The 16817-nt window shown below is 45.0% G+C and overlaps 1 protein-coding gene across 1 annotated transcript in view; it reads right to left on the reverse strand.

Moving 5' to 3' along the window:
- Positions 1-15293, reverse strand: part of LOC136577248 (NACHT, LRR and PYD domains-containing protein 1b allele 2-like) — a 51046-nt gene extending 35753 nt beyond the window's left edge. The window contains exons 1-2 of the mRNA XM_066577072.1: positions 15045-15293; positions 14264-14401 (exon numbers count right to left, since the gene is read on the reverse strand). Coding sequence (XP_066433169.1) covers positions 14264-14401; positions 15045-15281 — 375 coding nt within the window. The 5' untranslated portion in view covers positions 15282-15293. The remainder of the gene's footprint in view (positions 1-14263; positions 14402-15044) is intronic.
- Between the last annotated feature and the right edge of the window lie 1524 nt (positions 15294-16817).

A 16817-nucleotide genomic window follows, 5' to 3' on the forward strand; every position in this document is an offset into this window, starting at 1 on the left:
AGAATTAGATTCCGTATATAAAATTTGGACGCTAGTTGTTTTGCACTAGAATTGAATAATCAAGTTGGGACACATTTACTTTTCCTAAATATGACATAGTCAATGCTCGTGCCACATTTCAAGTTTCTATGACTTCGGGAAGTGAGAGAATTAGATTACGTACGTCAAATTTGGACGCTAATCCTTTTGCGCTTAGAATTGAATAATTGAGTTGGGACCTATTAGCTTTTCCTATTTATGACATAATCAATGCTCATGCCAAATTTCAAATTTCTATGACATCGGGAAGTGAGAGAATTAGATTCCATACGTAAAATTTGGACGCTAGTTGTTTTGCGCATAGAATTGAATAATCGAGTTGGGACCCATTAGCTTTTCCTATTTATGACATAATCAATGCTTTTGCCAAATTTCAAGTTTCTGTGACATCAGGAAGTGAGAGAATTAGAATACGTACGTAAAATTTGAACGCTAATTCTTTTGAGCTTAGGATTGAATAATCGAGTTGGGACCCATTAGTTTTTCCTATTTATGACATAATCAATGCTCGTGCCAGATTTAAAGTTTTTATGACATCGGGAAGTGAGAGAATTAGATTCTATACATAAAATTTGGACGCTAGTTCTTTTGCGCTAGAATTGAATAATGGAGTTGGGACCCATTAGCTTTTCCTATTTATGACATAATCAATTCTCGTGCCAAATTTCAAGTTTCTACGACATCGGGAAGTTGGAGAATTAGTGGCGAGTGAGTGAGGGCTTTCGTCTTTATATATATATAGATTATACTTGTTCTGCCCAGCAGAAATCGAAGTAACATAATAGCCTATTTTAGGTGTTTAGTGGTTACAGCACCATCTAGCTGTGTTAAAAGTGTATGACACCTTGTTTTTCTATCAAAGACTGATGCATTATGGTTAGTTTGCAAGGCATTGTGGGAAGAAGGAACTCCCAGCTTCAAGACAGACTTGCCTTTTGCACCCTCCTCTTCAATTTCCACTATCCTTATAAAAGTATATCTGGTAAGAAAGCTACCTTTGTTTCTGAGACAATATGTTATGCAGAGCTGTTCAGTGGTCAGTTGTGTTGTTACTCAGGGAGTTGTAACTGTTTAGTTAGCCATGCAGCACTATGTGTAGCAGCCATTTTACCATGTACCTTCATGTTACTGTTATGTAATGTTATGCATGCTTCCTATGCATCATACTTATGTCAATTATCTGTATTGTTATAGTTTTACATTTATCACAAGCAATCAATTGCATCGAATGCACACTCGTATGCTACGATCTGTTATCCAATAAACCTGTCAGACTAAGAAGAACAGTTTGTTTATTTGGAAGACAGAAATGGTTAAACTGAATGTCAGACTGCACACTGTGTGAACGTGTAAGAAGACAGAACAATACTAAATCTGACCAAATTGGAATAGAGAGTCAACCCATCTCTGCTGCCTCTGTTCAAGTGTGAAGTTTTTCAGAAGCATAAGTGAGCCGAGTCCCTCCTGAGATCTGGGGAAAAGAGAAGAGGGAGAAAGAGAGAAAAAAAGAGTGAAGATCAAGGAAAAGTCCAGAAAACACCTAGTTTATAACTCGGTCTGGTTACCAACTATCAACTTATTCCCAGTCCCAATAGTGTTTAGCTCACGATTCTTAGTCACACCTGAGTTATACCGGATGTATTGTTTGGAGAAGGATTGCACTACTACACCTCCTTCTCCAGATCTTGTTTTTAACCCTGTGGTGTTTTGCAGTGCTCTCACGTTAGCTTTGGGACTTTACCTTTTTTTGCCACGTAGGACCCTTTACCCTCAGGCTGGATTCTAACCACTCCATTACTATAGCTTATCACAAAAGAAAAAAACTATGGAAGTGCAACAAATAACAGAAAGAACTGCCTCCAGGCTGTCAACTACCCCTGTTAACCCTTTAAAACCTAGCATACAGCCACTTAATCTCTGGCTGTTCAGTATTTTAATTACGGAAGGAGAAGTGATCCAAGAGTTTTCACTCCTTTAACTCACCATCTTTTGATATTTTCAATGCCAGAAAGTCATTGTGATATTTTTATCATGAAGTTGTAGTAATCAGCCGTGCCTGCTGTAATGTCACAAATTTAGTTAGTCTACTACAGTGGATCAGACAATGTTGCATACTCTCAGGCTGAAGAAGAGATTGGTACTCTATCTGTACCCTTGTTACTACCCCGTTGGGGGCTCTGGTGTTATACATCGCCTCTGCATTGGCCTCTGGTGTATCAAGCCCCTCTGGGAAAAATTGGTGTGCGCCCCTATGTGAAGACTGTAGTACTCCTGAGTCTGCAGCTTCTGGGGTTGAGAAAACCCTGAAATTGCCATCTTCATTGAACGCTTTAAGCACTGCTGGATATTGGAGCTTAAACCTGCTCTTTTTCTTGTACAGTGACGTACAGATGTTACTGAACGCTCTCCTGCGTCTCACTACCTCCACAGAGTTGTCCTCAAACAGTAGGATTCTGCCATTGTTTATGCGAAGGGGCTTTTTTCTGGCACCGAAAGCCCACAGGAGTGCAACTTTATCATTAAAGTCTAGTAGGCGCATAATAATTTGGCGCGGACGAATTTGCTGTGTGTTTTCCTTGGGGGAGCCCCTCCGTATTGCCAGCTCCGAACCTATATGGTGAACCCTTTACCCTCTGCAATAGTAATCCATTCCAAGAGCATTTCGGAGCTCTTTCTCACATATATTAAACAAACCTGGTTGCTTTATGTCTTCTCATAATCCTACTAGTCTCAAATTGTTCCTGCGTGAGCGGCTTTCCAGGTCGTCTATTTTATCTGCCATGCATTGGGTAGTAAGCGACTGTTCTCTCCTGGGCAGTTCCACCCCATTCTCCATGTTGTGCAGCTCCTGTACGGACTGCACCAGCGCCTTCACTCTCTGTACAGTGGATGGAATTTCCTCATGAAGGTGTGCTAGAGGGGACTGCAGGGCACGCTCCGGTGTTTTTTTGTATGTCTGGAGCTATCTACTGTGCCACTTCTTGTGCTAGTTGCTTAAAGTCAGGAGGATGTCCGCTCACCTCAGCTGCAGGGGTTAATTGTAAATTCTACTGCTCGCTTTCTGCCTCACCTCTGCTCACCACCATGTTGACCAGCTCCTGTGTATGCGCCATCTTGTCGCAGCTGTGTAATGAATGTGCTGGATGAGCTTTCTGATGGCTCCACAGTAAGTAACGGTACATAAACCACCCGAAATGCTTCCTCTATATCTTCTGCACTTTATCTCTTCCAATGGGAGTGAGTAGATGTGTGTTGCCTTGATTGGCGGTTTACTGCAGCCTTGAATAGTGTGGGAGCTCCCTACTCGGCCTCCTCACAAGGTAGCACCGGACTGGAAGTCTCCTTATTTCTTGGTGAAATTGTTCCCGCTGTTCGCCGCTGACATCATCAAGACCTAACAGAAATCAATCCAAATGACTATACAGACAGCGCAACTTGACACTCATATGCAACAAACATATTCTCCACGAGTGCCTGTAGTTAGCGGCGATTCTTTACAACCATACAGAATGATAACCGCGCACGTGACTCATGTTCATAGGAAATTTTCTACATATGTAGTCAAAGCACGTTCCATCTCTTCTGAGAGCATTTAAAAATTGCTTCATCAAATCAAGTTTAATGTACAATGGTGGCGATATGATTAGAGATGAGCGAGCACCAAAATGCTCGGGTGCTCGTTACTCGAGTCGAACTTTCCGCGATGCTCGAGGGTTCGTTTCGAGTAACGAACCCTATTGAAGTCAATGGGCGACTCGAGCATTTTTGTTTATGGCCGATGCTCGCTAAGGTTTTCATTGGTGAAAATCTGGGAAATTCAAGAAAGTGATGGGAACGACACAGAAACGGATAGGGCAGGCGAGGGGCTACATGTTGGGCTGCATCTCAAGTTCCCAGGTCCCACTATTAAGCCACAATAGCGGCAAGAGTGCCCCCCCCTCCCAACAATTTTTACTTCTGAAAAGCCCTCATTAGCAATGCATACCTTAGCTAAGTACCACACTACCTCCAACAAAGCACAATTACTGCCTGCATGACACTCCGCTGCCACTTCTCCAGGTTAACATGCTGCCCAACCCCCCCGCACGACCCAGTGTCCACAGCGCACACCAAAGTGTCCCTGCGCAGCCTTCAGCTGCCCTCATGCCACACGCTGGCCTCATAGCCACACCACCCTCATGTCTATTTATAAGTGCATCTGCCATGAGGAGGAACCGGAGGCACACACTGCAGAGGGATGGCAGGGCCAGGCAGCGACCCTCTTTAAAAGGGGCGTGGCTATAGCCCACAATGCTGTACAGAAGCAATGAGAACTCCAATCCTGTGCCACCTCCGTCAGGAGCTGCAAACGTTGGCATAGCAATGGGGAATCCACGTGCCACACACTATTCATTCTGTCAAGGTGTCACATAGCTCAATCCACACTACAAGGGGAAAGCCGTCAGCGCTCTGCCCCCTACCCAAGTCAGTCAGTGCCTTTGTGCCAGACAGGTCAAACACCGCAATGGGAACTAAGTTTGCACCAACAGCATAGGTGGGTCCTAGGAAACCCAAGGCATGAACAAGAAATTGATATGAGCGGCCAAACATGGCAGACTTGCACCACGCCCACGACATAGGCCTCGGCCCACAGATTCAGCAATCCTAGGCTGGAAGCGGACTTTCACTGCACCCAGGACATAGGCCTCTGCACAAACCCTCAGCAATCGCGGGCCTACAGCGGACTCCAATGCTAGCGTAGCTGTGCACGTCTCATTAGCGCTGTATTGCTCCTGTAGTTTGTGCCAATGCAGTGCCCCGGATAGTAGAGCTAACGTCAGGTTAAATACAGGTGGGCTTCGGCCCACACTGCATGCCCCAGTCAGACTGGGGTTTTTAATACATAGACACAGGCAAGTACAAATCCCTAATGTGAAGTCCGTGTGGACCGACAGCATGGGTGTGTCCCAGGAAGCCACCGGCGGTACATAAACAAATCCCATTGCAGTGCCCAGCACAGCTGAGGTAACATCAGATTAAATGCAGGTGGGCTTCGTCCCACACTGCATGCCCCAGTCTGACCGGGGTTTTTAATACATAGACACTGGTAGGTACAAATCCGTAATGTGAAGTCCCTGTGGACCCACAGCATGGGTGGCTCCCTGGAACCCACCGGCTGTACATAAATGTATCCTGCTCAGCAGAGCTAACGTCAGATACAATACAGATGGGCTTCGGCCCACAGTGCATGCCCCAGTCAGACTGGTAATATGTACCTTAACAGTAACCGCGTTGGTGGGAATGTGGTCGCGACTGCGGACCTAGTAGCGCGGTTTTATTTAGTTGGTTTTCGGAATGTGGCCAGGATTAAGTGGGCCGTGGCGGGGGGCTCTCTTGTTGTGTCGTTAAAGGTGAAATTCTTGAACTGCCACCAGACGGACCAATGCAAAGGTATTTGGAAAGAATGTTTTCATTGTTGGAGGAGGAGAGGGATGTTTTTGAGGCACTACGTGTCCTCTCCACGTGTCCATGGTTATATGCACCTTAACAGTAACTGTGTTGGTGGGAAATGGCCTCGCCACCATCATGTCTTTGGGAAGCCTCCGTTTCCACACCCCAGTGACATAGCATTAGCAGCGGTATAGGCAGAGCCCAGAATTAGTAACATTTCAGCGGTAGCATTAGGGACAGGCCCCAGTAACATATCACTAGCAGCAGTATAGGGGGAGCACGTCCTCTAGGCCTACCCCAACCCCTCAGCATGGTATATTACGAGTAGAGCAGAAACAGAACGCTGTAATTAAATGTGCCGCTTATTGGCCTGTGGTTGCAGGCTGACTTCGCTTACAGAACGCACAGCAGAGCCAGGAAACAATTATGCGCAAGCCTGTAGTGAGACCTAGGTGCGTATGACTGAGCTACTGGAATTCACAGGGCAGAACCAGTCAAGTGGCCAAAGGCCAGTGGTAGGCTTTAAGTATTTTGCTTCAATTGTTTAAAATGGTGGGGTGAAAAACCAGACAGACACCGTATGCAGCGTATATATGTATACTCTTTCCCTCTGGCGGGATGACGGCGATCATGTAACGGACACAGCAGAGCCAGGAAACAATTATGCGCAAGCCAGTAGTGGGACCTAGGTGCGTATGACTGAGCTACTGGAATTCACAGCGCAGAACCAGTCAAGTGGCCAAAGGCCAGTGGTAGGCCTTAAGTATTTTGCTTCAATTGTTTAAAATGGTGAGGTGAAAAACCAGACAGACACTGTATGCAGCGTATATATGTATACTGTTTCCCTGTGGCGGGATGACGGCGATCATGTAACGGACACAGCAGAGCAAGGAAACAATTATGCGCAAGCCTGTAGTGAGACGTAGGTGCGTATCAATCAGCTACTGGAATTCACAGCGAAGAAACAGTCAAGTGGCCAAAGGCCAGTGGTAGGCCTTAAGTATTTTGCTTCAATTTTTTTAAATGGTGAGGTGAGAAGCCAGACAGACACCGTATGCAGCGTATATATGTATACTGTTTCCCTCCCGATCATGTAACGGACACAGCGAAACCAGGAAACAATTATGCGCAAGCCTGCTGTAACGCTTAGCTGGGTAATAATCAGCGACTACTAGTACCCCCAGCAGACACGCAGTAAACTGAAGACGGTCACAGGCAGCCCAAATATTGTATTTTTTTCCAATTTTTGGGGAAAAAGCCCACTGCCTATATAGCCTGTATATGGACTTCCCTGTTGGAGGATGACTGTGGTTATTGAAAGCACAGTGCAGCCAGAAAAAATTATGCGCAAGGCTGCAGTAACACCTAGCTGGGTAATAAGTGAGCGACTACTACTCCCAGTAGACACGCAGTAAACTGAAGACGGTCACAGGCAGCCCAAAGACTTTTTTTTCCAATTTTTTTGAAAAAGCCCACTGCCTATATAGCCAGTATATCTCTTTCCCTGTACCACTGTCCCTGCCTCACCAGTACTGCCCCTATACTCAGTAAAATGACTGCAGACTGAGGACGCTATGGTCTGCATGCCCGATATACAAAAAAAAAAATAGTGCAACACTGCTAAAAGCAGCCTCAACAGTACTGCACACGGTCAGATGTGGCCCTAAGAAGGACCGTTGGGGTTCTTGAAGACGAATATAACACCTAACACTCTCCCTATAGCAGCTACAGCAAGACGGCACTTTCCCTAATGTCTCTCAGCATGCATCTGTGGCGAGCCGCGGCCGTCCGCAGTTTAGATACTCGGGTGGCACCTGATCTCCCCAGGCACTCGCTGCAGGGGGGTGGGATAGGGCTGGAACTTCACAGGAGGAAGTTGTAATGCCTTCCCTGTGTTACTATTGGCCAGAAAAGGGCGCAAAATTTTCTGGGAAGAAAATGAAAGTGACTCGAACATCGCGTGGTGCTCGTCTGGAGTAACGAACATATCGAGTACCCTAATACTCGGACGAGTACGCTCGCTCATCTCTAGATATGATCTTTTCTCTGTCCACTAAAGGTTCTGTCATATTGTTTTCTTCAGGAACCATGTTTCTCTCCAAGGACTGTCTTCTCACCCAGCGTTGATCTTTAGCTCTGCTGTCCCACAGATGTAGGAAACATGGGTACTTGTATACCCGCTCTGCTGTCCTAGAAGGAAAGTCACCATTTTCAAATCCACAGAGACGACCCATCGGTGATTGTGATACGCTATCTTCTATAGGACTGTGGCTATTGTCGCCTGATCTTCCCACATACTAACTGAGTGACCAACAGGAATTGACCTGAATCTGTTTCCGTAATGCAGAAGTACACATTTTAGGCTTCATTTGGAGCTATCTAAGAACAGCCACCATTAGCTTGGTGTGTATTCGCTCACATTCAGTTTCATCAGTAACCCTCGGCAATGGTTGCAGAAAACAAAATCATTTTCTTTTGTGAAGAATGGCAGTAACTCTTCCTTTCTGTTGAGGTATGCTGTTATTTTAGTTCCCGCTAACGGTTAAACTTTTTTCTGCCAGCTGGGAAGCTGAAAACTCAGATGCTTTCTTTGGAAGATTTAGGTCTCTTATAAGTTTATTCAGTTCTCTTTGATTGAAACCTGATGCAGCTTATGAAGGCCCGTTGAAAACACTGTCATGTTGCTCAGCAGAGCCGGTTTTTATGTGTCTTCGGAGAGCTCTGGAAGGCTGCTACATGTTGGGACAGGTATATCTTCTGAATGTGCTGCAGGGCATTTAGTGTAGGCTGAATCCAAATATTTTCCCATTGATGTCCTTTATGTTGACCACACAAGAGTAACAGTCATCGCTATGGTTGCTCTGCTCGCGCCATGCCATTGCTATACCAAATTTCATGCACTTCCTTTTCCTGTTCCACCATTGTTGCAGCTCCTCTGTACATGTTTTGCACACAATATGTGGTGCCCACGACTCATTTTGGTCCCCCAGTTTCACTGTGGAGTAAGCTAAATAAGCTCTTTTCACAAAGTCCGTTACAGCTAGTCTCTACTGAGGGAATGTGTATTCCGCGCCAATGAAAACAGAAAACATCAGGAAGATGAACACATTTTCTCCTTGATGTAACCATATCTATGCTTGTAATGGAAACAAAACACATATGAACATCAGCAAAATCAAGGATATAATGTACACGAATAGAGATGAGCGACATGTGTCCGATACCATTGCAAAGCAATTGTTCTATAAAAACAGCGATCGCATGCGCAGATCGCACCAAAAATCGCCCGTCTGACCGAGGCCGTAGAAAGCTAAATCCGCAGAGAAAGGAAAAAAAACGTATGGTTTTCTAAATGTAGTGCTACAAAAAGTAATTTTCTATGAAAAATGCTTTTATCATGCAAAAGTAGTAAAATGTAAAGCAGAAAAAAATCTAAACACCTCGTGTATCAACGTAAATGTAATGACCCTTAAAATGAAATTAAAATGTTACTTATATCCTGCAATGCATGGTATGAAAAAAACAAGAAAGAAACAATGTTATCGTAATTATCCCTCATACAATGTACATAGCAATGTAAATAAGAAATGAAAAGGTTATGGTTTTTGAAATGTGACAATAAAAAAAAACGGAATATTTTGTCTTTATCCCCTTAGTCATGAAGCCTGTTTGCGCCTTACTGACCAAGTCAAACTTTGGAAATCTGACATGTCACTTTACATCACTGACATGTGTCACATAAAATAACTCTGTAAAGGCTTCGCATATCCAAGTAAGGGTGGCTTCACACATGCACAAAACACGCTTCTATCAGAACCAATGCATTCCCGATGGTGTGTGCACATATCTGTGCTTTACAGGCATGTGCCTGCAAAGATAGGACATGCGTGCACCACAGGGAATGCACGCATTGTCTTTAATGGAGCTGCGGCTGCTGCCGGCAACTCCATTGAAGACAATGGTCTGCCGGCACCCCTGAATTGTTTTTCAGGGAAGGGCTTTAAATATAAGCCCTTCCCTGAAAAACAAGGAAAAGTGGTGTAAAAAATAATAAACACCACATACTCACCTTCATTCAGCTGCCGGGGCTCAGGAGCGTCCTCTGAGCTCTGTCCCCGGCTCTCCAATGCAGTTCTTTCAGCAGGCTGGTGCTCAGAAGGTACTCAGCTAATCAGAAGCAGCTGTCTGTGATTGGCTGAGCACCTCAGACAATCACAGGCAGCTCACTGAATGACTGACAGGCGAGAACTGCCTGTGATTGGCTGAGCACCTCAGCCAATCTGAAGCAGCTCTTTCAGCAGGCGGGGATTTTAAATCCCTGGCTGCTGAAAGAACTGCATTGGAGAGTCGGGGACAGTGCTGAAAGGACACGGCTTAGCCCCGGCAGCTGAAGGAAGGTGACTATGGGGTGTTTATTATTTTTTACACCTCTTTTCCTTGTTTTTCAGGGAAGGGCTTATATTTAAAGCCCTTTCGTGAAAAACAATTGCAGGATGCCGACAGCTGGTTTATTCCCCCAGGGATGAAGAATTCCTTTGCTGCATCTGTCACAGATGTGGCAGGTGCAGCAGGGAATTCTTTTTCCTTGCAGGGATGAAGGAAACATCTGCAGCCATGGCTCCATTGAAGGCAATGCACGGACCTGCATTCATGAGTGTTTTTGCACGTACATGGGTGCGCACTCACGTACACACCTATGTATGCACAAAAACATGCTCAAGTGAAGCCACCCTTATTTTGACATATTGTACTTCATTTAGGTGGTAAAAATAGACCAATAGAATTTGTGTAACATAGTATGTTAAACTGACAATGTCCATCTAGTTCAGCCAGTTTCAACCCCTTCCTTGTTGGTCCAGAGGAAGACAATTCCTTCCTGACTACATAATGGCAGCCAGAGTAATCCCTGGACCAACATTTGAGATAAACAACCCCGCTGGTCACCTAATGTCTATATCCGGTAATATCATAGCTTTCTAGAAAAAAATCAAGTCCTCTCTTAAACTCCTCTATGGATTTTGCCATCACCACATCCTCAGGCACAGAGTTCCACAGTCTCACTGCTCTTACAGTAAAGAACCCCCTTCTGTGTTGGTGATGAACCCTGCTTTCTTCTAGACATAGAGGATTCCCTCTTGTGACCATCGCAGTCCTGGGTATAAACAGATCATGGGAGAGATCCTTGTATTGTCCCCTCATGTACTTATACATAGTTATTTGATCACCCCTTAACCGTATTTTTCCAGAGTAAATATTCCCAATTTTGATAGTCTCTCTGGTATTCCAGTCCTCCCATTCTGTGTATTAACTTAGTCGCCCTTCTTTGAACCCCCTCAAGTCCCAAACTGTACACAGTATTCAATGTTTGGCCTGACAAGTGCCTTATATAGTGGAAGAATAATGTTCTTATTCTTCGCCCCTATGCCTCTATTAATGCACCCCAAGACTTTATTTGCTTTTGCAGCAACTGATTGGCATTGATTGCTCCAGTTAAGTCTACAGTCCACTAGTACCCCAAGGTCTTTTTCCATATCCCTTTTCCCTAGCAGTACCCCATTTAGTGTATATTTGTGACATCCGTTTCTCCTGCCCATGCGCATAACCTTACATTTATCAATATTAAACTTAATTTGACATTTTTCTACCCAAGCCCCCAGCTTATCAAGGTCCGTTTGCAGCCCGTGGGGATGAAGGAATCCTCTGCCACAGCTGTCACAGCTGTGGCAGAAGTCCGCGGCATTCTATTCCATTGCTTTCAATGGGATCGGCACTGCTGCGTATGGGCTGTGGGTATATTCACGACTATGGAGCACAATGGTCTCTATGTTGCAGATATCCGTGGTAAAATAGAACATGCTGAATTCTATTTTCTGCGAGTGGATTACGTTATTCCGACCTGCTTATGTGAACGGAATTGTTTAATCCAAAGCATTTGATTGATCTGTGTATATTTGGGTATCAAATGTGTGTGGAATTCACAATTCCTATTTGCTCAAGGAGGCCCCCGCTCACTGCTCCAGGCTCTCGGCTACCTTTAGTAACTGGGAGCAAGAGATTTTTAATTTCCTGGACTCTCCTCAGCTTCTGCGTTTGCATACGCCATTTTACTGGCAGGTGCATGCACAAAAGGCGGGGAGGGTCCGTGAAAGATGATTGCATTGGGGGACAAATTTATAAGCCTCTGGTATGAAGTTTCATCTGTGAGGGGAGGTAAAACTTTAACTATTTTTTACTTTTATGTGATTACCTTAACCCATTGGATAACGGCGATCACGTGATCGGGGACCGATGACCGCGGCCCCTGGGCACTGCTCCAGGCTTTTGGTTACCTTTGGTAGCCAGGAGTAAGGAGATTTAAAATTTTCAGGGCCCTCCCCAGCTTCTGCGCTTGCGTTCACTATTTTGCCAACAAACATGTGCAGAAGCCAGGAAAAGGCCCGTGGATAAAGATGCCGGCAGATGACAAATCTGGGGGACTTAGGTAAGTAATTTCTTCTCCTTTCACGGATCCGATCCATGGGGGGAGCTGAAACTTAAATTTTTTTCTAACCTTTACATGGTGGCCATTATAAATTAAATAACAGTGACCATGTGATTAGGGACCCCGTACCGTTGCCCCCTGTGATATCTCCACGCTCTCAGCTACCTTTGGTAGCCATAAGCAAGGAGATTTTACATTTTCCCGGTGGAGCACATGCACAGAAGCCTGCAGCAGGTCCTTGTAGTACCATTTTGTTGCTGGACATTGCGGAGGGCAGACGTGAATAGTTTCATCGGATGCGTGAGAAGAGATGAAACTTTTTTTTTTTTTAACAACTTTCATATGATTGTGATTATCCAATAGATTGCATGACTGGGGGTTGCACACTGTGGCCCTCGATGACAGCTCCAGGCTCCTGTCTACCTCTGGCAGCAGATAGCAGGGAGCTGTCACATTCCCCAACCCTGGAGCTTGAGTTTACAGGGCCAGCTAGTTTTTACAGCCCTGTAGAATAAAGTCCAGACATCACCCAGTTAAAACACATATTGATGGTCACTAAGGGGTTAAAGCCCAAAATGGGTTCCTCCTGAAAAAGTTACATGATAAAATAAAACATGGGTTCATATCATACTTCAGTCCACAGTGAAACTGAATGTTATCACATCATTATGACAATATGACAAAAGGAAGAATGGCAAATCCATTGTGCTGTCTGAGCCAAGATAAGCAGCTTTCATCTATGAACTACTGCTGATTACTCTGAATGGAGGCAGAAAGCATGAAGAGACACCTGGTTGATCCACCTCCATCCACTGAATGACTATCGCCTCTGGGTGACAGCATTAGAGTGCATTGGGACGGCTGTCAGGTGTTTAAGGGGCCAAGAGTTTTCCTTGTAAAAGTACCCTAATAGGACAAGGCTGTGGGAGGTGGAAGAGGAGGAGAGATATCCTGTAGCGATTGAGTTTGAATGAGAATGGAGTGAGCCCAAGTGCAAGAGAAAGCCTTTGTATGTAATCACTTTTCCTGAAAAAGCCAGTGCAGAGGTACTAATCTAGGTTTTCAAGTTGTTCCTACGCGGCCGTCTAAAGTCAGGATCACCGTGTAGAAGTACGCTACTTAAGGTTTCACACCCATGTGTCTCCAGCGCCAAGTGTAAATACTGAAAGCTAATAAACTGCTGCTAGAGTGTCTGTGGAGTGACCACTACCCCCTTCCTCCTCTAGAGTGCTCCCTGTCCAGGAGTGGCACCTAGCAGATAACGTGGACTGCAGGACCGGTTTCATCCTGTGTATCCTCCCTGACCTCTGATATCTTCTTTCTTTTACTTGCACTGTGAAGAATTATACCTGAATTGTTGTGTAATAATTGTTTTGCTGGGATATCTCAAGTAAAGTTCATACCGGGCCCTAACTGTTCCTGGGTACCCGAGGTACTAGAAAAACAGTGTCTGTGTTTATTCTCTGCTGTGTAAGATACCGCTGTGCGCGAATGGTGGCATCACCTGTGGCAACTACCCTGTTTCCTTAAAAATAAGACCTATCCCAAAATTAAGCCCTACCATGATTTTTCAGGGTTTGTCGGGAAGGCACGGCATATAAGCCCTAGCTGCATTACATTTTTTTTTTAAAAGCAATACATTACCTAGCAGGCTTGGTCTGGGTCTTGACCACTGCTCTCTGGAGTTCTAGTATGCTTCCTGCAGTCCTCATCCGCCAACAGAAGATCACTTCCTGGTTACAGGATTAATAAATCCCGCCTCCAGCAAGCAATGGCTCTGATTGGTTCTCGAGCACTGCTCAGCCAATCAATGCAGCACTCAATGAACCAATGTGATGGCTGTGATCGGTTTATCCAGCGCTGCATTGATTGGCTGAGAAGTGCTCGAGAACCAATCACGGCCATCGCATTGTGGAGGTGGAATTTATGAATTGGCCAATCAATGCTCAGGGACGAGGGATGAGGACCAAGCCTCAGGGACGAGGACCAAGCCTGCTAGGTAAGTTTAATAAGACATCCCCAAACAATAAGACCTAGCACCGCTTTTGAGTAAAAAATTAATATGACAGGGTCTTAGTTTTGGGGAAACATGGTACTACCCCGTCATCCTGTTTATTGGCATTCCCTATCCTAAGGGTGTAGCTGTGGCCTGCAACCCTGCTCTGGCCTTGACTATGTATCATCCCTCTGGGAAAAGAGCCTGGTAACTGCCACCGTGACAAGCCAACACTTAACCCTCCCAGCTCTCCCCATGCGTCAAGTGTCTGGGGTATCCCTCTGGGGTGTTGCACTAATTCATACATTTACTGTTACCTTGGGCTGTATATCTGGATTCAGTTCTTCACCAATCAGATTGATCATGTAGTCTGTTTCGGTGTACACACTGCCGGTGGTTTGGGATGGTTTATCAATCCTATTAAACCCATGATCTCTCTTCAGGTCATCAAGGTCCTGGGGAGAAAAAAGAAAGCTATGACAAGCGATAGATACAGAAATGTACATTGTAGATGGATTGTGTGCAATCACCTATGAACATGACCCAATACTCTATGGAAAAGGGGCAGGTACCAGTTACATTGGGGCTCATGGGTTTTCTCTAAGATTAGAAGGAATGCTGTGAATCGATGTCTGTGCATAAAAATCAACATTTTTGTAGATGTCACTAAATTCTGTCAAGTTATAATTTGTAGAAAAATGTTCCTTTATCTCATCAACTGGTGTCCTTGGCTGAGAGAGTGATTTACTAGTGGACGTATATAGACCACATGGCAAGGGAGTATTACTGAAGCCAAGTATTTCACGGAGACCCTCAATGACAACAACTGGGGTCTAACATTCACGCCCAACATCAGTAAGGTATCAATGACCTTTCTAGACCTAGAATTAGGTCACTTCTCCTAATGGCAATACCATTTCAGAAACACTTTAAAAAGTGGACACAGTCACACATCAGCTGTAGGCACACTGTGTCACTGATTGATTTGGCTTTGGGCTACCACTGAGGGCACCCTAAGGGGTCCCCTGCTTTTCACCTCCCTGTATTGGGTGGTTTTTCACCATATTCTGCATTATACAATGATTACTCCAGTTTTACCTTCAGGTGGGGTATGTCAGGATGAAGCAGGTAGAGGTGAATTCTGTACTCCATATGATCCTCCTTCTCTGGACAGACTACCCGGAAGTATAAAATAACCTTCCCATTAATTGATGTATCTTGTTCCCCAGTAGCAGTAACACAGGAAAAATTGGGATGTTTCAGTACAACAGAAGGTTTAGTACTAGTTGGGGTTTTTAAAAGATCTGAAAACTGTTTTAAGTCAAATGTAACCATTGATTGGTCTTTTAAACCTGTAAGAAAGAAATGAAGTAAAATATTGTATGAGTATTCAGCTAGATGCTCATTAATAGCTTCATCTTTCAGATATAGCCAGAAATCTTCCTAGTCCCCTGGGCTGCAGCCTGTGTGCTCCTTGTTGTGTGCTGTCTGTTCACAAACTTCATCTTGCAAGGAGCATTTCTTCATTGTAAGGCAGAGCAGGAGAAGATGCACACCGGATCTGCTCACCGTGTATAAAGCAAGAGGCGTTCAGATCAGGTGATTACAGTAGGTCTGCACTTTAGGCTGGATTACAGCAAAGTAACCTCAGTGTTTCCCAAGATCTCGGGCATCTGTCACAAATAGCGTGGGTAATGACAGGTGACTTAGATCTTTGCACAACCTAGAACTGGCTAACTGCATTGCATTACTTACCCTGAACTGATCCTCAGCTATATTGTTACATATAGCTACATAATGATGGCGGACGTCTTTCTGTGAGCTCCGCTAGAACACTTCACCCGTAGCAACTCAAAGCGACTGCAGAGGGAAGAACTCACCAGCAATAGCTGCTGGAGGGAACGAGGCATCTAGCGACATCACGGAGGTGACAAACCAAGCCGAGTCTCAAGCGCCTGACCAACTTCTTCTCAGCACGTAATGCAGAAGGGGAGCGGGTGATGGGGGATGCAGCAGACAGAGACCTGACTGGTGAGGAGACGTGGGCGGCAGGCAGGGGGGACCCTGCGCCCAGAAGAAGTGGTAAGCGGGCTTCCTCCTGTCCCTCATCTTCCAGCCACACACACCACATCTAGCAAGCAGAGTCTCCACCTTAAGAGCCATCAATAACAGGGCAGAAAATAACAAGGAAAGGTAAAATGGCCCCACTCAGCATAAGGAAGAAGGGGGAGGGGCCTGGCAGTACAGCTCCATCTTCTGCTTCTCAAACTGAACAGGGAGAGGGGAATGCAACCATAGCTTCCCCCAGCAACAGTCCAGAGAAGAGAAGGCAAAGGATAGAGGAAACGACACCCAACATTACTATACATCATAGTAGTGCTGATAAAGATGCTACAGACCCTATACTTAATATAGAGTGCACCAGCCAAACAGCAGCCAATTTTTTTTATAAGGATATGGTGCTGGCACTCAGAGGCTCACTAAAAAACGACTTAACTGAAATTAACAAGCTAATGAGTTAGCTCCGCTATAGCGAATCTTGGTGACAGAGTGGACCATTTAGAAAACAAAAGTAGTGAAATCACGAGTTCACATAACGATCTGATAGATGCCCACTACAAACTAGAAGATGAAGTTGAAGGGCTTAAACAAAAAATGGTGGATTTGGAAGACCGCAATAGGCGCAATAACATCAAATTTAGAGGGATATCTGAAGTAGTGAGACCAGAAGAGCTCAATAAATATGTCCAAGGGCTCAGAAACACCCTCCTCCCAAATTCTAATCCACGGGAGCGTATCCTAGACAGAATACACAGACTTCCTAAGTCAAGGAACATCCAAGATAACGCTCCTGGAGACGTAATCGAGTGC

The sequence above is a fragment of the Eleutherodactylus coqui genome, chromosome 8 (assembly GCF_035609145.1).
Source record: "Eleutherodactylus coqui strain aEleCoq1 chromosome 8, aEleCoq1.hap1, whole genome shotgun sequence".
NCBI lineage: Eukaryota > Metazoa > Chordata > Amphibia > Anura > Eleutherodactylidae > Eleutherodactylus > Eleutherodactylus coqui.